General features: G+C 45.4%; 1 protein-coding gene across 3 annotated transcripts in view; it reads right to left on the bottom strand.

Moving 5' to 3' along the window:
* Positions 1-843: 843 nt before the first annotated feature.
* The window catches only part of ABCA2 (ATP binding cassette subfamily A member 2), an 86550-nt gene continuing 62691 nt past the window's right edge, over positions 844-24702 (bottom strand). For 2 of the 3 annotated variants that reach the window (XM_060251758.1, XM_060251760.1), the window contains 23 exons: positions 23839-24129; positions 22607-22819; positions 21610-21712; positions 19250-19578; positions 18789-19002; positions 18236-18341; positions 17353-17464; positions 16811-16871; positions 15925-16099; positions 15616-15731; positions 15297-15444; positions 14301-14424; positions 12841-12973; positions 9935-10052; positions 9542-9720; positions 8935-9076; positions 8156-8290; positions 7133-7236; positions 6852-6944; positions 5892-5994; positions 5479-5616; positions 5121-5327; positions 844-4581 (listed from right to left, as the gene is read on the bottom strand). In XM_060251758.1, the coding sequence (XP_060107741.1) occupies positions 4546-4581; positions 5121-5327; positions 5479-5616; positions 5892-5994; positions 6852-6944; positions 7133-7236; positions 8156-8290; positions 8935-9076; positions 9542-9720; positions 9935-10052; positions 12841-12973; positions 14301-14424; positions 15297-15444; positions 15616-15731; positions 15925-16099; positions 16811-16871; positions 17353-17464; positions 18236-18341; positions 18789-19002; positions 19250-19578; positions 21610-21712; positions 22607-22819; positions 23839-24129 (3380 nt within the window). In that variant the 3' untranslated portion in view covers positions 844-4545. The remainder of the gene's footprint in view (positions 4582-5120; positions 5328-5478; positions 5617-5891; positions 5995-6851; positions 6945-7132; positions 7237-8155; positions 8291-8934; positions 9077-9541; positions 9721-9934; positions 10053-12840; positions 12974-14300; positions 14425-15296; positions 15445-15615; positions 15732-15924; positions 16100-16810; positions 16872-17352; positions 17465-18235; positions 18342-18788; positions 19003-19249; positions 19579-21609; positions 21713-22606; positions 22820-23838; positions 24130-24702) is intronic. The other variant, XM_060251759.1, reaches the window with a different exon arrangement.

The following is a 24702-nucleotide window of genomic DNA, read 5'->3' as shown; positions in this document are numbered from 1 at the left end:
TGATAAAATGGATGAGAGGTAAGCCACATATGCTGCCTTGACCTCCTTGAAGGAAGGGTGAGATAAAAGAAAATGGATAGATGGTATTATAGCTCAGTGTTTGGCACATAAAAGATCAATTTGTGGACACTGTGTAAGACATCCTTGTATGTACAAACCAGAAACTACTGCATCCCCAAACTACTTCGAGTTCCTTTTCAGGATAGGGCTACCTTAAGGCTAGCTTTAAATTTCAAATTGAAGTATGATTTCAAAAGAAAAGAAATCACTAATGCAATATTCACAGGTCTCTCACCCTTGGCGTACAAAATTCCAGACATTTTGCAAAACCAATTCGGCACGGTTTCTCCCATTTTAGATCACTGTGCGTGCCATGTTTACAGCAAATTACTTTGCATATTCCTCTTCCAGAAAATTCTCAGGTGAAAAGGGGGAGATCCAGGAGGAACTCTGAATTGCTCTGCCAATGAACTCTTCCCCCCACCCTTGGTTGTTATCTCATGACAACCAGCAGCTGCAGTGTCCAAATTTTCAGTAGGAGAAAGTAAAGCTTTCATACCAGTCTCACAACATACAGCACAACAGAAAAAAACTGCAAAAAATGCAGTGAATTCATTCAGCTTCTGGCATCTTGCAGTATAAGTCTCATGACAATGGGAAATGTATATATGGCAGGGGGAAACCCCAAAAGGATCACCAAAGATTGAAGCATAAGCATGAACACATAACTCCTCCATTTAAAAAATTTAAAAAGCCAAAGTTCATCCCATCCAAGATCTTTTAGTTGCCTCCATGCATGGCAAAAAAAAAAAAAAAAGCAAAGCAAAAACATCTAACAATCGCTGGTTATTATGATTTTTATTAAAACAATAATTAGTTTCACATTTTGTCCTTTTTTGCTAGCAATATACAGGCTTGTTGTAAGGCCCTTACCAACCACCAAGAATTCCCTCAAAGGCCAACAAAATGGCCCTGATTCTGGCTCAGTGAGGCACAGTCCATGGAAAACTGGCCAGACGAATCAGAAAATCAGGGGGAAAGCCTGGAGTGTTAAGGCAGCGTGCCAGAGAGCAAGAATCAAAGGCAGTCAGTCCCACAAAGGGCAGGTTTCTGGGATGTCTTTAAAACACACATATGTGAGCTCCTCAAGGGATGGGGTGAAGGAGTGGATCCTGCAGTGGCTCATTTTGGAGGGTGCACTCTAGATAACAATAGTTGCAAGTGAGCTGCAGACGGAGATGACAACTCAGGATATCTCTGGAAAATTCTGCTGCTCCAAGGAGCCACCACAGGCCATTGGCCCTGCCCTGATCTCTTGCCCCTTGGTGTAGCTGAGGCCATTCATACTCCAGTAACCCGCCTTGTTCTTCCAAATAAACTCAACATTTTTTTTTTAAAAAAACCCATGCTTGCAAGAAAAAATTGTACCAGGATTTTTTTAAAGACGCATTTGTAAGTCTACACAGCCCATGCTAAGCATCTCATTTGGCACAACATCTTGCAAGGAGTTGTCTAGCAAGGAACAATGAAGAGGTAGAGGCACGAAAGCAAGAGGGGCACTGAAATGAATGAGGTGGAGGGTCAAGAAGCACACAATTGTAGATTGTGAGCAAGGGACAGACAGGCAAGGGGGCCAAAATATGACTGTCAGTATCCATCTAGAGAGACAGAAGCAAACTACAAAACAGGAGAGGAGAAAAGACAGAAATATAAGATGACTTAAAGTACCTTAGACAACAAGCCCTTACAATCCCTCTCAGTGCTTTTCAAAGTGATGAGACCCGACTCCCTACCCCGTACCGAAAGAAAGCATACTTTCTTATGCCTGAAAAGATTTACTTTCCAGAATCCAGAAAACTTTTTAAAAACTCACCCCCCAAAAGAAACCCCTCTCCTCTTTAGATATGGTACCTGATTGGAAAGAGATGGGCAAAGCTGCAACTCATTCAGAGGAACACTTTGTAGCCTTTCTGGAGGGTAGAGAATCCTGCTGTGAGTCTGCATAGGCAGCAACCAATGTTATCTGAGGCAGAGATGTGCCAGAATTCCCAGCCCCACTTAGAGAAGGCTGATTGGAAAGGGGTAAGGAAGGGACAGCAGACTTTGCAGAGATACAGCAAGAAACCTCCCCTGTAGATTAAAGACTCCTGTGAGACCAGTTTTTAATGGAATGCTAGCAGGCTTGTTATGGGACACAGTTACAGAATTTCCGTATTCCCTGGAAGGATTAGTTTAGCCCATATCCTAAAGAGGCAATTTACATTTATAACACAGTTACAACAAGGACTGGAACTGAAAACTGCAGAACACTTATCAGTGTGCCATCAATTGCAAAGGACATGCTTGTTTTCAAATGGTGCCTGTTGGATGGGAGTGACCAGGAAAGGATCAGGCCATTGACTCCATGTTTACGGCAATCAGAGAAACCATCTAAAACAAGCGGCAAGTGCCCAGTCTCCTCTTTATTCCCTTGGCTGCATTTCATGAAAATCCATACATTTAAACCACACAGGTGGTATTTGCATTTGATAGTGCCAGATGCGTGGCTCTGCCTTTTCTGCTTCTGGTCCAAAAAAGATAAAATATAAATCTGCCCAAGTTCTGCCCAGGAGGAGGGGCAGATTTCCTCTTAAAGAACCACCTGGGCCAAAAATATGTGATCTTACCCTCAAAGACTCTGCTGCAGCTGTTGCCACCACTGCCACTAACAAATGCCTGTAATATTTCTCCAAAGAGGATTCAGCACCTGTGAAACATGGCCATGGAACATGGTGCCAGTAGCCTGCAAAATACTGGACCAACTCATGGAGGAGAAGGGATAGTTCTACACTAGCAGCTACAATAACTCAAACTAAAGCCTCTGTATTCAGAGGCAGTATACCTCTGAATATCAGATGTTGGAGACCAACTGCAGGGGCCTGCTATCTCCCATCTTGCCCTTGCATTAGTTTCCCAACAGCATCTGGCCAGCCACTGTTAACAGAATGCTGAGATACAGGGAGCTAGGGGCATCCTTCTCTGTCATGGGGAGAGAGGCACCCTCACACAGCGCAGGCATTTGGATGTTTTAAAAAAACCCAAATCCACTAAGGAAAGTGCTTGAACCTTATCCCTGAAATGGAACATCCAGTTTTAAATTCTAAGGACCCGAAAACAGATCCTGCCAGTTCAAACTCATTGTTGGCACAAATGTCTCCTGTTGACCCAGTGCCTTGATAACTCATCCTTGGATTCTCCTTCAAGCCCAGCACTGGCTGCTAATCTCCAACCTGCTCTTGATTATTGCTGTAATATGTTGCTTCAAAGGGAGTTCTAGGCTCACCCTGGTGCCTCCTGTGAACCCCATTTCCAAAACAGGATGCAAGCCAAACTTAGATAAGGACACTACTCTTGTCCACTCTCAGCTTCACAAAGCCTTGCTCCAAACACTTCTCCTTTCTAAGCCTTTAAAGCAGATACACTGTTGATGTTCTCACAGCCATGAGGGCTAGAAGCATTAGTTTATTTTATTTTTCCATAACAGCAGCATTTCATGGTCAGTTAAGTTTAAAAACAGGGACCCTTGGTTGAGGTATGGGGAGCAGAGACAGAGAGGGAAGGGGAAAAACACACACACGCACACACTCACAAATACACTTGCTTTAGCACAAGCAAAGAAGTCCAGTAAGTTCAGGGGCATTTTCCAGATCTGCAAAAAGCAGATGGCTGTACTGATCCCTTTTGGCCCTTTACTTTGCACCATAGTGAGAAAAGGGGAGTCTGTACCCGCCCCCCCGCCACTGTGCCATACTAGGGAACATGCTGGACGTTCTCTCTTACACTTCCATTTCAAGGAATCATCTGTCCCCTTTAGGAAATAAAACATCCAGACTATCCCTGGGTCCAAAGTTAAGTCAATCAGTTGGCTTCTTCCCTTTCCAAGCTCCGGGGAAGACTGTGCAAGAGCCACCCAGGAAAGCAGTGCCAAAGCAGCCAAGCCAGAAAGTCAAGTCAACACAATAGAAAAGGGTTCAAAAATCCCCCAGCTGGAAGGGGGGAGGGGGTCCAAGGCAGTGTCTCCTCTTGCAGAAGCATTCAATAGCAGCCAAGAGAAAACTGTCAGAGTCAGGAACGCACTGCCCCCTCTGTGGTGCCTCCAAGGCTCCTGTGTTAGCACCTGCTGTCCCTAAGCCAGGCCAGTGATTCTTCAAAGAACCAAGAGAATTCCATTACGGGTGGGGGCACACAGCTCCTCCCCTTTTGGCCTGCTGCTGGAGATCATGCTGCTAGCAGCCATCTCTGCTCCCCATAAACATGGCGGCTCTCTTCCAGGCCAGCTCCTCTTTCGTGGGACTTGCTGGTAATACGTAGCACCCTCCAGGACGGTCTCTGCGGAGGCCTCACTGGCAAGGCTTGAAGATACTCCCTCGCCTCCTGCCACCTCACTTAACAGGAGGTGGCTGTTGCTCAACAGAGGGTCAGGCGAGGGGCAAGGAAAGTGGGTGCCAGGCAGGAGGGAGTCTGTGGTTTAAAGCCAGGAGGGGGGGCTGCATCCCCCTCCATTTTTCAGCAAAGCGTGTCGGTATTGAAGGAGAGCTGAGCCTGTGGAGACAAGCATATAAGGAGTTCCAGTTGAAAACCTGAGCCAACTGGTACTTAGCAACCGGCAACATGGAGAGCTGTAGTCTAAATCAATGCGCAACTGGCAACTCCTCCCATCGCTGGCTTGACTTCCCCTTCTTTCTCCTCCAAGCTCCCTGTCTTTGCACCTGCCCTTCTACACCATTTCCTGCCCACAAGCCTCTTATGTGTCTCAATCCCACTCTTTCACTGCCAATCCTTTCCTAGCAGCCTTCTTTGCATTTTCTCGATTCATCCTTTGTGTCAATCCTGGCTGCTCCAATCCACCACCTACTCCGTTCTCCTCCTTTCAGCTGCCGCTCCTCCTGACCTTCAGCTCTCTTACCATCCATCACCCAGCTCCTCCTTCCCAAATGTCAGCCTCTTCGCATCTCAGTGTTCTTTGGTGCTGCTCAACATTCCTTCTCCCAACCAAAGACATTTCTTACTTCCCTGGATAGGTATAGGTCTGCTTTGCACAGCTTCCCCCTTCCCACAAGTGTGTATGCACCACTGCTCACCCGCTCTTCCTCAAAGCTGATCAATCCCTCGTCATCTGTTTCCAGGTCCTCAGGCTCCTCCACCACCAGGGCCCGCAGTTCAGTTGGGGCTGCCCGGGGACGCAAGAGGTTCAACAAGCGTTGCAACGGAGATTCCATCGAACAGGCTGGGCTGGTCTCCTGCTGTTCCAGATTATCGCTCTGCTTCTTGGCAAAGTTCACAAACACCTAGGAAGGGTGGGTGGAGAGGATGAGGGGATCAGGAAGTCAGTTTCAGGGCCAGATCACTCTCCAAAAGGGGAAACTACCATTTACAACCCAGCCAGAGAGCTGCAGCCCCTTGGCTCAAGGAACTGCCCTCAGCCTCCTCCATACTTACATTATCTAGTGTGGTTTGGCTGACAGAATAATCTTCAATGCCCAAGACGTCCACCACCTGCTCCATCTTGCTGAACACTTGGGCTAGGGAGATCTGCTCGGACTTGAGCTGGTACTGCACCTTTGTGTGATGCCTTTCCTGGGGGAGTGGGAAGAGCAAGAGCAATGTCAGTGGCACAACGGGTCCCGCTCATCTTTTCCCACTACCTTCTTCACATGACCAAATGTCAGGCAGCTAAATGTCTCCTCCCATTCCTCTAAGATTATGTTCAGTGAAGTGCAGTGAATCCTCCAAAAAGCTCATGGAGCTCTCCTCCCCCTCTCCCCATTTTATCCTTACAACAATCCCTACAATTGTGCTTTAAAGTAGAACTGGGCAGGGAGCAAAGCCTCTCTTGCTGGAATAAGTCTCACCTTGAGGATGGCCTCCGGGAAGTTCCTGTTGAAGAATCGCACCACCTCCTTGACATTCAGGCTGGATTTGGTCCGCACTGTGATCATGTATCCGTCCCCAAACCTGGCCAGCATGAAGATAGTCAATGATCCAGTTTTGCCACTTACATCCCCACTCCCATGAAAACAAAGGACATCTCTCTCCTACAAATTTACTTTTTAAAAAAATTATTACAACAACTTTTAGAAGCATGAGTAGTAAACATAAGCCATCTTGCAATCATACCATAAAAAGTGTATGTGTATTTGTAATGTATGTCCTCTTGGGATAGTTATCATGTGTGTGTGTATACTCACACATCCAATAATTATCCCCAAAAGGATGTACATTATACATTTAAAAAGGGTAACCAGATTAGTGCAAAGCCTTCTCCTAGCTGCACAAATTAAGTTATCCTTACACATTTCTGCAGTTTTCTGCATCTGTTCTTTGGCTTGCTAAGTGTTATGAAAATGCTACTAACCAAAGGGATGGGGTTTTTTTGAAGATTCATTTCAGACCAGACTCCGAACTATCTGAAGTACTCCAGATCAAGGCTAAACATGCCCTAAGGCCTCCAGACTTTTGTGCAAAGCAATGTACTGCTGACAGGTAGCAGTGTCTACAGACCACAGATGTCATTGTGGCTTTCACACTTTGATTTCCCCACCAACCTTGCCTTATTTTTCAGAAACCAAGAAAGTGGTTGGGGGGTCCAGTTAGTGGCATTGTTTGGTGGCCTTCACAGAAACTTTGGATGCTCGAGCAAATGCGCTTCCATCCAGTAAAACAGATTCATAGGAACCACAACTCAAATCCTGTTCTACAAGGCAACAAGATAAGATCCTCACTCACCCATCAAGTATTAACGCAGCTCTAGCTGGAACCTGAAGGTCCGGAAGGGGCTCTCCCCCCTCCCGTTTTGTTATCCTCTTGATTACCTGTTTTTCAGGTGCTGGATGCTGCCAAGACACTTCAGGCGTCCGTTCACCATGATCGCCAGACGAGTGCAGAGGGCCTCACATTCTTCCATGCTGAGAAAAATGAAAAGGAAGGCATCAGCAGAGAAGTGGTCAAGTGGGTAATCCTGGGCTTGCATCAAACATTTAGTCTTCCAGTTGCAACAGCTAAGAACATGCTCCAATTCATTAAGGTTTTTGTTCTGTGGCTTCAACTATTCCTCCCCATAGCCCTTCAGACAGTAGGAACAGGTCACCCCAACCTGTGCGATGTCAGCACCACTGAGCGGCCAGTTTTGATGATGTCCAAGATGAGGTTCCACAGAAAACGCCTAGCTTTTGGGTCCATGCCAGTAGTTGGCTCATCCTGCCAGGAAAAGGGGCAGAGAAAAGAATTAGTTTTCCCCAGACTAGTATCTCCAGGATTTCCATTCCAACAAAGTTTGTATCAGGAACTGTGGGTCCTGAAGTATGCATCTCAGGGGTGGAAGGGATCCCAGAAAACCTGCTCACAAGATCACTTATGGCAGATTTGCACCGATTTATATTATTTTTAAAGAGTGGAAACCTCGTACTGGTGTTTAAAACATGTTTTCTCTGTGAACAGGAACACACACACTTAATTTCCCTCTTTTTTGGTCTTGTAATGCTTTGGTTCTGTCACTAAATGCTACTATAGTACTACTGGATTCAGCACATATGAAGACACAGTATACACCTGCAGCCAACCCTAGGGACACAGCACAGTAGTACAGCACTGAAGCATCAGTCCTGCTTGTTAGTCACCAAGGACTGTGCAGGAATCTGCATTCGGATATTTCCAAGGCAAAATTATGCCCCAAATCTGCTGGACTGCTTTAGCTCAGGGATATACGAAGTGGCAAAAAGTAATCACAACATTTCAGAATTCCCAATATTTACATCCTAGAATTTCCGGGGGGTGGTAATTTCAGCTTCAAGGCAGACCTGGAATCTGAGTCTGAATGCTAGGTTTCCAGTGGGCAGTAGACCTGGCCTCTGGTGTCCAGACACAAAATGTATCACCCACTGAAAACTGTGGTGGTGGACCTGTCTACTGATGCCTTGTATTCCTGAGCCCACCCCACCCCCAAAAAGGAAATTACCCCAAATGGATTCCAGAAATTCTATAAATATTCTAGGATATTTCAGGATAACAACAGTCATGTCCCTTTCTGAAATACCAAAACAAAACTAAAAGGAAAAAAAATTGAACTGCAGACCCCTAGGGCTGTGCCAGGCACCTGACCCATATCTCTGTCCCTCACCAGGAAAATGAAGGCTGGATAACCAATGAGGGCAATGGCTGTGGACAGCTTCCTCTTGTTGCCACCACTGTAGGTGCTAGCAGGTTTGTTTGCATATTTGGTTAGTTCTAGTTTCTTCAGTGCCCATTTCACCACCTGAGAAAAGCAGGGGACATCAACACAAAACTTCTGAGTATCTATTTAATCCAGAAAACCACCACAAGCAGCTCTTAGCTGCATTTAATAACATGGACTATAATGTCCATCATTTTACTTCCCTGATGGCATGTATGATCAGAAACTGAAATGTGTTAACTTTCATTACATGATCTTCTGGCTATGCACATATGCACACACACTACTTTCCTTGACTGTCAACTTGTCAAAGTTGAAGCAACCTTGAAAAACAGCTGCAGTTCAGATTTACAGAGAGATGCCAAGCACCCCTTCTTCATGCCTGGATCTAGCTCCAGCTGACAACACACACACACACACCGCCGCTTAGCTACCAGCCAACTTGCTCGTGAACAGTGGAAAGCTACAGCCATGCATTCATCCACTCTTCCTGCATTCAGACCTTACTAAGATCAGCACGTTTTATTATACCTTTAGCTATATCTTAAATTGCTATAAGCTGTTATGGGGAGGGGCAATCTAAGTGGTTACTTCATGATCTGTCCTTTTAATACAATTACATTTTACCTCTCCCCCTTCAAAGCTTTTCTAACAGAAAGAAAAAAGAGAGACTTGTAGACAAGGAGCTCAAGGCTTCACATGGCTCTACTGTGCCACTGGCTTACCCGTTCCTCATCCTTCCAGGGGATGCCACGCAGCCGTGTATATAGCTCTAGGTGCTCTTGTGCAGTCAGCTCATCAAAAAGCGCATCAAACTGTGGACAGTAGCCCAAGCTCTGTTGCACCTGAAGAAGCTCCTTTAAGATGCTACAGAAACAAGCGGAAGAGGAAGAGAGATTTGCAGTTATAGAAATGAAAGAAGAACGGTACAGAGTGCAAAAAATGAGGCAAGACAATTGAAGTAAATCAAACTGAAAAGGCATAGTTTCCACCAATTCTCAGAATTACATGATGATTGAACAGGTTGGGCCCTATGGAAGATTATACCGTTTGGGGAGAAAAGGGCAGCCCTAACACAGGAAGAATCTTGCTGGATTTCACTATACTGGATCCATCTCTTCCAACACCTTGTTTGTAATAGTAGCTAGCTACAGAAGCCCCCATGAAGCCCAAAAATAAGGCATGAAGGCAACAGCTCTCTCTCGTTGCTTATTCCCAGCAAGTAGTACTCTGAGGTATAAAGCGATACTACCTTTCAGCCTTGTAAGAGTTGCCACTTTCTACTCAACCCTCTCAAAAACTGCCATTCAAAAATAAGCACTATGGATGTACCTGTGCCCATTGACAAAGGCCTCCCCGCCAGTTGTGCTCTCATCCCCTGTCAGCATCTTGAAGGTGGTGGTCTTCCCAGCCCCATTGACACCCAGCAGGCCAAAGCACTCCCCTGGTCTTACACCCACGCACAGGCGGTCCACAGCGAGTATACGCCCAATTTTGCGGGATTTGTACACCTGGCACACAAAAAGAGAATGACACACAAGTAGAGTTAAGTGAACACTTTCCTGTCTTCTGGCTTGATTCATGCACTTCAGGCTAGTAGTGAATTTGCACTGGAACTCTTTTCTTAGCTGGTGACTTGCTGGCTTCTTCACCTGCCAGGAACCTCTCTTGCCCCTAATTCCCACACTGGTAGCTCCATCTCCTGCCAACTAGAGGCACTTTTACCTTAGTAAGGTTCTCAATCTTGAGCATGTCATTGTCAGCATCTCCGCGCAACACACGATGCCTCTCATTCGCAACATCCACGTCATCCTCAATGGGCTTGGTGGACACAGGAAGACGCCTGGTGCAGGGAGAGAAATGGGGAATGGCTCTGGGGTGGAAGCTGCCACAGTGGCTTGTTCTTTTCCCAGCTCAGTGAGATAATATACCACCAATAATACCAACAGTAAATCTGACCCTTTCCTACTCAGAATTAAATTAAAGTAAATGCAACAATGAAAAACAACATGTTTAAGTTGTTCTTTTGCTTCCTAGTTCATTATTATTAGGGGTGTGCATTCAGATCCACTCAATCCAAAAATACACCTGATAAATACCTTATTGGTGTTTTTCAAATATATTTTGGCAACCGAAAAACATCCGGGTTTTTTGAGCGGAAACTGGGGGAAAAAATCATGGATATATTCAGAAATTACCAGCAACCTTGCAAAACACTGAGAGGCTGGGCTGGAGCAGATCACTCCACTGCTCAGTTGTTCTCAGGCTTTTAAACGGAGGTGTTTAAAGGAGCTGCAGAAGACAACCCAGAAAACAGCTGAGTGGGGGGGGAGACCACTCTCCTCACCAGCTCAGCTGGGTGCTTCTGGGCAGTCCAGTTTAAACCAGGCTCCCCAAGAGAGACCCAGGTGAGCCTGCAGGGGGAGCTCTCCTTGCAGATCGGCTGTTTTGCAGACTCTTTCAGGCAGTCTGGTTTAAACTGGGCTGCCCAATATAGCCCCAGCTAAGCCTGCAGGGAGATTTCTCCCCAAAGGCTCAGCTGCTTTGTGAGCTGTTTTGAGCAGACTGCCCAAAAAAGCCCCAGCTGAGTTGCCTCTGAGCTGTTGCTGCTTTTTTTCCCTCTGCATTTTTTGGTTTGGAGCCAAATACTTTACTGGTATTGTGATTCAGTTTTTTCCTGGAATCCAATTTTTTTTTCCAAGTCCAACAGACTCAAACTGAAAAATACTGAGGAAAAAAACTGGATACGCCTAATTATTATAGCTGCAATATGTGGTTTGTTTGCCCAGTCATGGTGACTGAAGCGATACTTCCTTTCAAAATTAGTTTTTAAACTTAGATACTGATGGCTCAGTCACAAGCCCTGAGGAAGGCATAGGAGGGCCTATGCTGTGTGTGTGTACGAATGTGAGTGACAAACAGGCAGAATATTCTAAGATCACAGTTGGAGGGGGAAAAACTCCCTAACTTCAATAGATCACAATTTAGTCATCACAAGGAATCCTTCAAAAATGTAACTAAACCTTGATTTGTTTATGATCCTTACATCAATATAGAACCACTAGAGTTTGAGTTGGACCACCAGCTTAGTATCATCTCTTCTAATTGGTGGCAAGGTTTCAAGGCAGAAAAAGGTCTTCTTCGCAATCTGATACCCACAGAAGCTGGGGACTGAACTTGTGATCTTCCCAGGTTGGTGCTCAGCTACTCTGCCTGTGCGTGCTCCACCCACAGTTCCTTGAAGGGAAACAATCTCAGAATCTTACACCTACTATAGTTTTTAAAGCTTCAGTTTGATTGTCTTCTTCTTGCTGCTAATCAGGTTTGTCAACTCTGGCTTGTTTTACTTGCAAATTATCCTAAATTGTTTTTATTGTAAATGGCCCGGGGGAACCAAATTCCTCACAGGCAGCACCATCATTGTTACAGCAAAGCTGCAAACAAAATATTATGGTAGCACCTTAAATGGAAGGAGGAGGAGAAGATTGGATTTATACCCCACCCTTCATTACCTGAAAGTTTCAGAGCAGTTTACAATTCCCTTTCCCTTCTCCTCCCCACAATGGACACCCTGTGAGGTAGGTGGGGCTGAGAGAGCTCTCCAATAACTGCTTTTGAGCAAAACAGATCTGAGAGAGTTATGACTGACCCAAGGTCACTCCAGCAGTTGGATGTGAAGGAGTGGGGAATCAAACCGGGTTCTCTCGGATAAGAGTCCATGCACTCAGTCACCACACCGAACTGGTTCTCAAGTCTACTGCTCTTTTACTAGCAGTAAAAGTTAAAAAAATAATAATAAGGACTTCTAGAATTTGGGAATCCTTTAAGATTGAAGCCAACTATATGCAGCAAGTAAATTAAATCCAGTTCCAAACAACTACCTAACGGGGACCACCATCTCTCTGCTGTTGGTTCCAGGGGGCCCAGCCAGCCGAAGGGCAGTGGGTCTAGCCCAGCCTTTCACCTATTCCAGAACACCCCACCTCTTTTTGTCTCCTACACTCTCTTCTCGGTACTCACTTCTCTCCAAAGTAAGAAATGTAGTTAGGCTGTTGAGTGGTCAAAAAATAAAGATTTTCTCAGCTGACAAGGTCAAATATTTTTAAAGCATTAAGTTTATTAAAGTTAACAAGAGACAGTTTAATTTTTAACATGTTTGAAACTTATCCAAATTTCCAGAACAACTTAGCTCACCACTGAATCCTTTTTTTTAAACGTGCTGAATTATTGTAACTTTTAGCACAAGCGGCCCTAGGCAATGACCTCTGCCACTACTAACTGCTTGTATTTCTGTTTCAGCTGCAACTGCGCATAGTCATGGTCCATGACCTTTGGGAGGAGAGTTGCTATGCTCCTGGATCTGCCCTCCTGCAAGAGGCAAGGTGCAGGAGCAAGCAGTCCTTCTTCCTACTCTTGCTTGTTCAAATGATGCTGGAATGAAGTCAAAAAGGGAAGCTGTCTCCTGCATTGCACATTTTTTGTTTCAGCAGTTGTCAAACAGGCATACCAGTGCTAGATGCACCAGATCTCCCGCAACCCTTCTTAGTTAAATGCAGTGAAGATGAAGGCTGTAGACTGAACACTGAGGATACAGAGTCAGAGCAGAGGTTTACACTCAACCGGGTACTTACTGTGGTTTCCGGAAGAAATTATACTGGCACATGATAGTGATGAAAAAGCCCACAAAGCCTTCAATCGTCATGGCAACCAAACCTCGTGTGACAATGTCCCATTCAAAGGGTGACTTCATTTTGTCAAACTGTCCTGGGGAGAGGAAGGGGTAGTCACAAAAACCGACTGAGCTTACAGCTGAAAAGCAGTGATCCCAGCTAAAGAAACAGATGCTCAGTTCTCTATTGAGCCTAGATGCCAATCCGGCTAAGCAACTAAAGGCTGTAAGCAAAGCCAGAAGGAGAAAAGGCTAGAGCAGGCTAGGGGTGTAAAACATGCAGTTCGGGGGCTGAATCAAACCCCCAGAGGGCTCCTATCAGGCCTCTGAGCAACTGGCTGCCATCTGCTTCCTTCTTTCTATATCTTGCTTCCTTCTACATAAGAGCCTGCTTTGCAAGGCTTGCTCAATTGCACAGGAGCTACAGAGCAAAACCTCTATTTTCTCCATTGGCTGAGGCTCCTCCCTTGGGGAGGAAGGGGGGAGGAATAGCTTGCTTTGTCAGGTTCTCTCAGTTGCACAGCAGAGCTACTGAGCCAAGCCTCTCTTCCTTCTATTGGCTGAGGCTCCCCCCAAGTCCCCTGGGGAAGGAAGGAAAGAGCCAGAGCTTCCTTTGCCCAGTTCCCTGGATCTCATGGGAGAAATACAAAGAAAACATATTTAAGACCAATGAGTGCTAACATTTTAAGTATGTTTTAAGCTTTTTAAAAAATACATTCGTGTTTGTCTGTGTTCTTTATAAAATTTATCTCTCTGCTACCTAACCTTAAATAAGTACACACATGGCTCACCCCGATATGGCCCGGCCCAGCAAGGTCTCATTTATGTCATAACAAATGAGTTTGACACCTCTCATAACAAATGAGTCTGACACCCCTAGGCTAAAGTCAAGTATCCTTTCATGCTGCCCAGCCTAAGACCACAATGAGAATCTCTCCAAGCGTGTTATCATCTTGCTAATTTGGTACATGTATTTCTGTGTATTTATTATCATGCGTGTATTACAGTAGAGTACTTTGGAAACTAATTTTTGGCTCAGAAGGAATCTAAAATATACAACAGATTAAGACAGAAAAACGCAAGGAACCTGTGGGTTATCTCTGGAGTGAAACTCACATGGATTCTGCTCAGGAGAAAAGAGGCATATCGGACTGTTCTGCTTGCACTCAGATTAGCAAGAGATGGTGGATGCCAAGACTGAAACATGAGCTAAGACTGCCCACTCACCCACTCAATAGAAAGGCACTATACTCTGCATATGCTTGAAGTTATTTTTCCCCCATTACTGTTTCACACACTCTAGAACTAAATCATGGTAATGGAGACAGGTTCAGGGGCTGAACCCCTGGTTCCAAAACAAGCCCAGCAGGAGGCAGAGATCAAGCAGCTGCATAAGGTGCTTAAACAGATCAACAAACTTACCAATCTTGGCATAGTACTCGTTGATGTACTCATTGTAGGCCATCTCCATCAGCCCATGACCCAGGTTATAATTGGGAAAGATCAGGAAGCAGCTTTTTAGGTAACTGTTCACCACCTTCAGGTCCTATTGAGAAAAACATATCAGTCTGGACCAGGCCAAAGGTCCATCTAACCCTGCATCCTGTTTTCAACCAGATGTCCCCAGCAGTCATACATATGAACATATGAAGCTGCCTTATACTGAATCAGACCCTTGCTCCATCAAAGTCAGAATTGTCTTTTCAGACTAGCAGCGGCTCTCCAGGGTCTCAAGCTGAGGTTTTCCACACCTATTTGCCTGGACCCTTTTTTGGAGATACCAGGGATTGAACCTGGGACCTTCTGCTTCCCAAGCAGATGCTCTACCACTGAGCCACCATCTGCTGGGGCAGAGGCCTCTTGTGGATGGTTATTTGTAAGGTCTTCGATAGCTGTTTAAATATGCTGATGTCTTAAACTTTCTGTGATTTATTTTGTTATCTACCTTAGGTCCCAACTGCCTAGGGAAAAGGTGGACTTAAGTAAACAAAAAAAGCAGTTGAGAGATGGAGAAAAAAGGTTATCTCAATTCACTTTCTCCACCCTACACCATTATGAGCACCTATCATGGTCCCCTACTTAGGTTTTGCTTTTTTTCTAAACTGAAAAACCTCAAATTCTTTAGCATTTCCTTGAAAGGAGGCTCTACCTCTGGTTGCTGCTTTCTGTACTTTTTCCAACCCTCACAACACTTATTTGGAGATGTGGGTGATGAAAGATGGGGAATTAAACAAACAGACTGCCAGCCAATTACACCTGATAAGAGAGGGAATGACTTGTCTAGGGGCACACACTGTGATGTTCATAGCAAGCCAAGGATGGAATCTTAGGCCTCTCTGGTCCTTGTAATCACTACTCCATATAGTCTAAAGTAGAACCAAGGTTAACCCCTCTGCCCTCTGGCAGAATCTCACTCACCTTGTCATGCTCAAAGAGCTGCAGCAGGAAGGTGGCCACAGTGGCTGTGATGCCAATGAACAAGTTGATGACGATCAGGAAGACATAAGCTGAGCTAGGCACCTCAAACCAGAAGGAAGCTGGGTACATGATGGGCGTAATGGACCAGCTGTGGGAGAAAGAGGCAGGGTTTGACATTCAGAGGCAAATCTATCGGTCTCTGGCCTACAAAGAAGCAGCAGAGTCTCCTTTGCTCTACACTTTGCCTAAGGTTACTCTAAATTTCCAGAACCACTAATATTTTACCCAAACTTTGCTAAAGCCGACAGCACCAACATACCCATAAAGCAGGAAGAGGGAAAGCACAGCTGGAAAGTTGGTTGGAGAGGTGTATGCTGGCAGGTCAAACACAAAGAGGATGATGATGCAACAAGTAGCTGGCACCAGGTAGTTCAACTACAAAGGAAAGGAAGAGTGAAAAGCACTTTATTCCACATGAAAATACACTAAAGACCCTCCTTCTAGTTTAGGTTACAGCCGTAACATAGCAGTTGTGCAGCACATCTGGCCTTCCATCCCTGCTACTGCCTTTTCAGACCGGACCCCCCTCCCCCCCCCCCCCCCAAAAAAAGCATCATTGGCATCATACCATGTCCCAGACGTAATTGGCCAGCCAGTAGATAACTGGGTCACAGCCGCTCACAAATTGGAGGTGCTTGGCTTTGGTGGACTTTTCTGCCACCAAGAAGACCACAAAGCTAGCCGGCACAAAGGACATGGCCACGATGATGAAGATGGCAATGACCACATCAGTACCCTGGAGCCTGCAATTGGATGGAGCAAAATTTGGGAACAGTCATTCAGGCATAATCACTTGTAAGCTATGGGGGGAAATCTGCACACACATTCACTCTCCTAAACCAGGGATTCCTCCTTTAATCAGCTTAACTAGTGGAGTAATCAACTGCAGCTTCAGCTAGACTGATGGGGGCCAGTTTTAATCAAAAGGACGAGTACCAAGAATATCCTCAATTATTTGTTCAGGCCCTCTTGGTTCTGGTGTGTTTCTGTACTGGACAACCCAAAGTAAGAGCATTCAAGTAGGTTTGCAGATATTTGGTTTAAAATCACTAGTCTTCAATTTATCTCGTTGGCTTTGGACCAATCACACACTCAGCCTCACAGTGTTGTTGGGAGGGAAAAAATGGATAAAGCCACCCTGAGCTCCTTTCAGGAAGGATGGGGCAGAAATAGATTCAGAAGAAAAAGCCAAATGTAACTGGGGAGGGGGGGGATTTAGGTTACTTCTCTGGATCAGCTTTCTTCAGAAGGTCATGACATCACTTTCTAAGTAGATTTTCATTTACTTACAGCCATTGTTTAAATTTTTGACCTTGCGTTTCTATTCTATTAAGTTGCTGTGAAATTTACATAGAACATTTTTAAAAATCAAGTTTACAATAAAATTATTAGAATATGGAATAAAAATTAGGTTAAATACAACACAATTACAAAATACTAAAACTGATACCTACAGGTAATCCAAAGAGAGACTGGCACTAGTCTTATTCATTGGGTGGTTGGTCAGGGTGATACCTGGAGCACATAAGGAGAAGAGCAGATGTTGAATGAGTTTTCTTTCACTCCCTTACTGGTCCCCACATAGCCGCCCTGAGCCCATCAGGGGAGGGTGTGATACAAATGCAATAAAATAAAAAATAAATAGGCACAGAAAACCAAGCAGCATCAAGTTTCTCATAGATGGATCCCTTTGAAATGGCACTACTGTTCCCCAATGCCAAAATCAATTCAGCATATCCTAAGGCTCACATGGATTCTCAATCAACTCAAGTTTCCATGTGACCCAAAAGCACCTTCCATTGACAGACCTGAAGAAGGAGAGGCACCACAGCCTCCTGAGTTAAAGATCTGGCAAGCCAGCAACTACATGGATTTTTACCATTGCAAATCAGAATCACATTTGGAGACCAACAAAGAAATCAAACTTGGAGTCACTTCTGATTTCTGTTTTGAGTGTTCATTGTTTCATGAGACACCTTTTTCCAGAGCTACTCACCATAAGCAGCTGGGTTCCCCCTGCTTTTGGGCAGGTTGGCACGAAGGATGGCATTGTTAAGGGTGTTGAGGTAGGTAGGCATACTGTGGTACCCCTTGTTGTTGTAGTAAACCTGGGGGACAAAAAGAGGAAGAAAGAGGTAAGCTAAAACATACCTATCTTATTTGTGGATCGTTATCAAAATTCACAATGTGGGACAAGAGGTACAGAGTGATACCACTCAACACACAAATATGCTGCTGTCGAAACCGTCATGCACTCCATGCCCAAAAGTTTTAACGTGAGAAATGCCATGATCAGATTGCTCAGTGGTATTCTTCTAGGGAATCCAATGGCTTTAAAACAGTTGCCTGGGTTGCAAATTCACTTCTGGACTGAAACTGAAGCATGGGTTGTTCACTTCAGGAGCGCTAAACTGCCTAGTATCAGGGTGCCTAAAGGACCATTTAGTCCCACAAGAACCTGCACAGCAGTTGAGAACACCTACAGGGATCCTCCATTGCAAGGACAGCCAGTCCCTCAAGAATGAAGCCTTCTAAGGGGTGACACTTCCACCTGAGAACTCCACAGTTATTCATCAGCCACCAATGCTGTCCTGCCAAGTAAAAACTTCTTTTGACCAAAGTGTTTGTTAAATTTTGGGCCTGAGCTGCTTTACCTATTTTCCCTCATTTGAATAATATAATTATGTTTCATTTTATGTCGGTTTTAATGTTGGTTGTATTCTCGAACTGGGCTTTTATGGGCTTCAGGCTTTAATGGATGGATCACTGGATGGTGTACATTTATTGATAAATTGTAAACTGCCTCTGAAGCCCTTGGCTGAGAGTTGCAGTCCATGAATCTTTCAGTTAAATAAAGAAAAAACGAGTGGATCTCCTACCTGGGCTGTTCGCCGAACTGCAATTTTCCGTACCATGGGAGGAGCTTTGGCCCCAAAGGATGCTGGAATGGATTTCTGGATATTGCCAAAGGTCATTGCACCATACCTATAAGCAAAAGAGAAGTGGCTCAAAGCTTCTAAGTGGTAAAAACTGTAAGGCACAAAATCCTTGGCCTGAAGCAGAGGAAACTCCTTAGGATCTCCTCAGTCAGGGAGCAAAATAAAGGTAAAGGTAGTCCCCTGTGCAAGCACCAGTCGTTTTCGACTCTGGGGTGATGTCGCATCATGACATTTTCACAGCAGACTTTTTATGGAGTGGTTTGCCATTGCCTTTCCCAGTCATCTACACTTTCCCCCCAGCAAGCTGGGTACTCATTTTACCGACCTCGGAAGGATGGAAGGCTGAGTCAACCTGGAGCCGGCTACCTGAAACCAGCTTCTCAGGTCGTGAGCAGAGAGTTCGAATGACAGTACTGCAGCTTTACCACTCTGCACTAAGGGGTTCTTAGAGAGCAAAATAGGCTAGGCATAATCCCCATGCATGCACACACACCTGTGTAACCGGAAGCGGTCTGATGTATAAAGCAAGTACTCAGAGACATTTCGCCCTGTGATGTCCACCAAGATGTCTCCTGTCACCACTTTCATTTGTGGTGGGTGGCCCCCAACTCCACTTGGGCAAGAGAAGCCAGTGCCCTGCATGGAGCAAGTACACTTCATGGGTTCATGGATAATGTGGGGCAGGGATGGAGCAGAGGTGACCGTTTCTGTGCAGAGAAAAAAAATACACAAGCAACTCTCAGTCCAAGTTTTTTTTTTGCAGTGCGTCACAGTACTAGCTGGATAATAACACTCACATTTCTCTTCGTTTCTGACAGGCAGGCCTCCAGGCAAAACAAATAAAAACAGTACAAAAAGAACTGCATGACCATTATAGCTAGCAATCCAGCCTGTTCTCCAAAAACTGGATCCTGCCATGTATAACCTCTGACTCAGTTGGGGGGCATGCCTTACCTTTAATGGTGGAGGGGTAGGTGGTAGAATTCCAGGCCCGCAGCAAGTCCTCGTCCAGGGAGAAAGGGTAGTCAGAGGGTGCTGGGGATGGGGGCGGGGGTACAAAGTTGGAGAGAGGCAAACCCTGGGTGAAAGAGTCCACACACATTGCGTCAAAGTACTTGGCCGCCAGCATCTTTGATTCATTGCTATTCAGGTTCAGCGTCTGGACTAGCTGGTCTAAGGTGCTGTTGAAAGCTGTCTTAAGCACGCAGGTAGCACCCACCCCTGAGGGCAGGTGAAAAGTCCCAACCATCTGTTGGGGGCTGGCATCAGGTGACAGCTTTAGCCTGAAAGGAGGAGAGGTAGATTAGGAGACAGAATGGTTCAAAATCCTCAGGATGTTTCAACGGATTCAAGAGCAGATGTAATCTAGCAGTTAAGAGACTGAGCTATGTTGTGATTCCCTGGTCTGAATTTTACTTCTGCCAGAAGCTAAGTGACAATCCACTCTTTCCCCCATCTGCAACATTAGTACAAAAATAATGGTTTACCTTATAAGACTGTTGGAAAAATAACAGCCTTAGCAGGTAGGCATATCTGTGCTTTGTTTCAAATAATAATTGTTTTGCATTTTTGAGTGTTCCATTCCACTCAAGAAATTTCATACCAAACAAAATGAAAAGGTTCACCTAACCTCATCTGTTTTCCTTTTCAGCAGTGGCTGGAAGATTGAAGTTCACAAGCTGGGAAGCTGCCATTACCTATTTGCCCCCAATGATTTGGTACTAAAGGATACACTGCTACTAAATATGGAGGTTTCTTCACCAGCCCTTGGTGGAACTTTCTGGGCACAAGGATCCTGTGGCAATTAATTCCTTACCTTTGTAAAGATTAATTACTTAATTAGCCACCACACATGAGTGTGCAGGTCCTGCAGCAGCAGCCTCCTTGTGGAGGTTGTACAGGCAGCCAAACAACGTATTTTGCCTAGACATCTTACAGCCACCCACACTAGACCCTCAGGAAACCTCTCAGATTAAAAGGATTGTGACTGCCATACCTTGCTTCCTATAGGGTTATCCTTGCCCAAGGCAAAGCTTCCTCCCCGGTGCGATCCATACCTGTGAGTCAAAAGCCCTCAAGATGGAGGACAGGAGCAGAGGCATAAAGGGGACAGCAAGCAGGACTGCTGTGCCCACACTCTGAGGAGGTTCTCTCACTGACTGAAATGCCTAAAGAGCAAAACTTGATCATGCGGGCTCCCTCCTAAGAAGGAACACCAGGCAGCTCAGTGGCAATGCACCTCTTTTGCATGCAAAAATACCTGAGGTTCCATCCTCAGCATCTCAGGCAGCGGGTAACTAGGAAAGCCCTATTGCTGCCTGAGTCTTTGAAGAGCTGCTGGCAGTCAGAATGAACAGTACTCAGGAAGGCACATCAATGGGCTGACTCTGCATAAGGCAGCTTTGTAGGATCCCTGCCCCTATTTTATTGACTTTTTAAAAAAGGATTAGATCAATTCACAGAGCAGGTGGCCTATCAGTAGCTATTAACCACAATGGCTAAAAGGACTGCCTGTCAAATCTGGCAGTCCTCTACTGGAAACAGAATGATGGACAAGATCAGGGGTTGGCTGGACTGTGGCTCGGGAGCCACATGCGGCTCTTTCACACATATTATGAGGCTCCCAGAAGAGCCAGTTTGGTGTAGAAGTTAAGTGCGCAGACTCTTATCTGGGAGAACAGGGTTTGATTCCCCACTCCTCCACTTGCACCTGCTCGGATGGCCTTGGGTCAGCCATAGCTCTGGCAGAGGTTGTCCTTGAAAGGGCAGCTGCTGTGAGAGTCCTCTCAGCCCCATCCACCTTGCAGAGTGTCTGTTGTGTGGGAGGAAGATAAAGGAGATTGTGAGCCGCTCTAAGACTCTGAGATTTGGAGTGGAGGGCGGGATATAAATCCAATATCTTCAATGTCTTCGAGGAGGAACTTAATGCAGACTTACTCTCAAGTCTTCCCTATGCTGGTTTTACGAGGACTGTTATTCCCAGCTTTTGTTCTTTAAAAAGTCTCCTTTTAACATGGTCATGTTATTATAATGCATATATATGTATTTTATCTTTCTGTATAGAGAAAGTATTAAAGGCGTGTGCGTAGTATTTGTTCATGTCTTGCAGCTCTCAAACATCTGATATTTATTCTATGTGGCTCTTAGGTAAAGCAAGTTTGGCCACCCCTGGACTAGATGAAATAATCCAGCCAGGCCCTTCTACTGTCACATTTTCTGATCACAAAACAGTTGCAAATGGCAGCTTCCCCTCCTTTGCAACTTTTCCAAGAGCCTTCTCAGTGTGCAGGGAAAAGAAATGCCAAGGTTCTCACCGATACTCATGCCGTTCTTCATTGGCATATGGGATGAAGTTTCCTTTGGGCTGGGTATAGTTGTGATACTGGGATGGGGAGAGAACAAGGGGAGGCAGGTCTCCTGTGGAAATGGAATAAACATCTGTCAGCAGAAGTCCTGGAGTTCTGGGTTATGCTTAAGGGGTGCTAGGATGCCCAAGTGCTAACATGGCGAAGAGAGGGCCAAATCCACCCAGAATGGAGAAAGGCAAAGGAGGAACTCCAGGTCAACCTAATTTCCCTTTATTGCTCTATGTATTCCCCTCAGCCACCAAAGTGCACCCTGGCTTTCATCAACTTCCAGCCTTGCCACTTTGCTTAGTGAGGATGATGGTTGCTAGGCAACTTGAATTAGGCCTGGAGGTTGTCACCATGAAAGAAACTTCATGCATTTTTTTTTTTTTTTTACAGACAAGCAGCTATATGAATTCACCTCCTCACGGCAAGGTCACCATTTGCCTCATACAGGAAACATTATTTGCAAAGAACTTCATCCCCACCCTCCCAACACCAGCTCATGAGGTTGAAGAACAAACAAGAATTTTGACATGTATACCCCCATTCTTGTTCATATTAGGAATCCTCAAACAGAGCCTGATTTACCTCTTCTATGCTACACCCTGGACACTCTTGAAAAGGGTTACTCTGGGAAAGTCTAATTCCAGAAGACAGGATACATTCCACAAGTGGGAAACCAAAGGAAACAAGCTCCCAAGCCAAATCTTACATGCATGAACCAAGGATGCAAAAAGCAAGCCTGGCTTCCTGAATACCCACTTCAGTAGCACCCATATTAGAAATGGTGCTGCTGGATCAGAGGAAGGAGTTATTTGTATGCCAGTTTTCTTTATAATACCTTCCTTATGTGTCGGCTTGGCTTTTCATTGTCTCTATGTCATCCTAACCTGGTACTTATTTGTTCTGCATCTCAGAGTGGCAGCAGCAAAGACCATTCTAGGGCAATGGACATACATACCTATCTCAGGCACAGACAGGGCGACGGTCATAGCCACGCAGACAAAGAAAGCAGGCAGCAGGATCTGGGAGAAGAGAGCTTTGGTGTTGCGCTTGGCACAGTGGAAGCGCTTAACAATCAGCCCGTGGAACTGGCGCAGCTTGAGCCAGGAGCCCTCTAGCTTGAAGCTCCCCTGCCCTGATAGTGCAGGCTCCTCCAAATCGGCCTCTTGGTCTACAGCGGGGAAGAACAAAAAGGAGGCACAGAAGAGACTGAGGCTCTCTCTCCCTCATGCAGATATAAAAAGAAATCTATCACAGAAGATATGCTGCTTACCCACATACTGAAAATGTCACCTGGGGACAGAGAAGGGGCCCTCACAATCTCAGAAAGGAAGGTCCCCAAGAAGGGACAGGCTACAAGGTCAGGAGGAGTGGCACCCAATAGAGTGGCACATATAACTGTGTTTACTCAGATTCCACTTTCTTTGCCTGTTTGCTTCCTCCCTCCCCCTCCCCCTCCTCTGTCTCCCTGCTGTCAAATAACACACATGGCTGGGGGACTCTTGATCAGATCCCCAAATATGAATTTAAACTGCAAAAACTGTAAGGGGAAAGATAGGGCACTGGGAAGGCAGGGAACATGGAATATGCTCTCCCAAGCTGGTTTTGTTTCCCTCCAGGTGGTATGGAGGGGTTCTAACACGGGAAATGGCACAGGGGTAGGCATAAGCCCCCTCTCCACAGTTTCATTGCCCTAATCCACATCATTCTCCGTCTCCCAGCTGTTTTTGCAACCAAAATACACATCTGGGGATCTGATCATGGATCTGCAATATTGTGAAGTTTGGTACTTAGAATGGAAGCTCCTTAGGGCAGATACCTCTCATTTTGTGGCTTGTGCAGTTCTCTAAGGTGTCAATGCACACTGATAACAGCACATAAATAATAAATACCATTTGCAAGAAGGTCTAGCAAGCTTAGTAGATACTATGGGAATTCCAATAGTAAGCTCATTTCATACAGAGGAGATAAAACACACACACACACACACCACCAGATGTATAATCAAAGCAGATTTGCTTGGAGAATAAATATTGTCTAAAGTTTTAATACATCAAAAGATAGGTTTTAAAGATATAATATACCACCCCCCCTCATCTCTAGAACCAGAGAATTTGGTAGTACAATAGTACCCACCCACCACCCACCTTCAGTGATAACGCAAGGTCTCTCACATAATGCGTTACAAACCTTGCAAACTGACGTTATCAGGGTCTTGTGGGTTATCAAACAATGGAGAATAATCCCCATAGAACTCCGAATAAGCCCCACCTTCATCGCCTCTCACAGAGCCCGCTGAGGAAGCCGAGCACAGCGACATCTGAGACTGGGCCAGCTGGGAGCAGGCCAACAGGCTGCTGTGGTCTGTCTCTGGCTTCTCAAGCACTTCCGCACCCGGATGAGGCTCTCCATTGGCCTCAGGCTTTGGGCCCAGTTGGGGGAGAGGCAGGAGAAGAGAATCTTTCTTGGACTCTTTTACATCTGCAAAGTACAGAAACTGTGAGGCCCACAAAAGGCACCTGTGGGATGGATGCTTATTCTACTTCAGCAAGGGGTTAGTGGTGAGAAATCAAACCCAGACTACATGAAAAACTAAAAACTCGTAATGCTATAACTGCACTTCAGGTTTTCTCTTTATATATGGCTTTAGCACACACCCACATTCAGTTCACAGAAATGCTCTTCCCATTGTTTAGCTTATCATTTGCTGCCACCTGTGTACCATGTCCCTAGGTCCTGAAAGAAAAAAGTACCCTGGCAGCTAGTTGGCCAATGGGTTGTACCAAAAGGTTGTACCATTTTCAGCTCAGGCATTCAGATGCACTGGTCTGTCTTTCATCGTTGGCTGTTCAACTGCCTGTTTGTTCGCCAGTGGTATTGCTTCCTATTCCTACTGCTGAGGCTCAAAAAGATCACTGCCCCTCCCACAACACCTAGCATCTTTTTTAAAGCTGCAGTATTGGCATCCCATGCACTTAATGCATGGCTACGGCTCTATAAGAGAACACCTTGCTTTGAATGAATCCTGGATTGAACATATGAAGCTGCCTTATA

This window comes from Heteronotia binoei, chromosome 12, assembly GCF_032191835.1.
Source record: "Heteronotia binoei isolate CCM8104 ecotype False Entrance Well chromosome 12, APGP_CSIRO_Hbin_v1, whole genome shotgun sequence".
Lineage (NCBI taxonomy): Eukaryota > Metazoa > Chordata > Lepidosauria > Squamata > Gekkonidae > Heteronotia > Heteronotia binoei.
The sequence above is the reverse complement of the archived record's forward strand: the minus strand, read 5'-3'. Positions and strand labels throughout refer to the sequence as shown.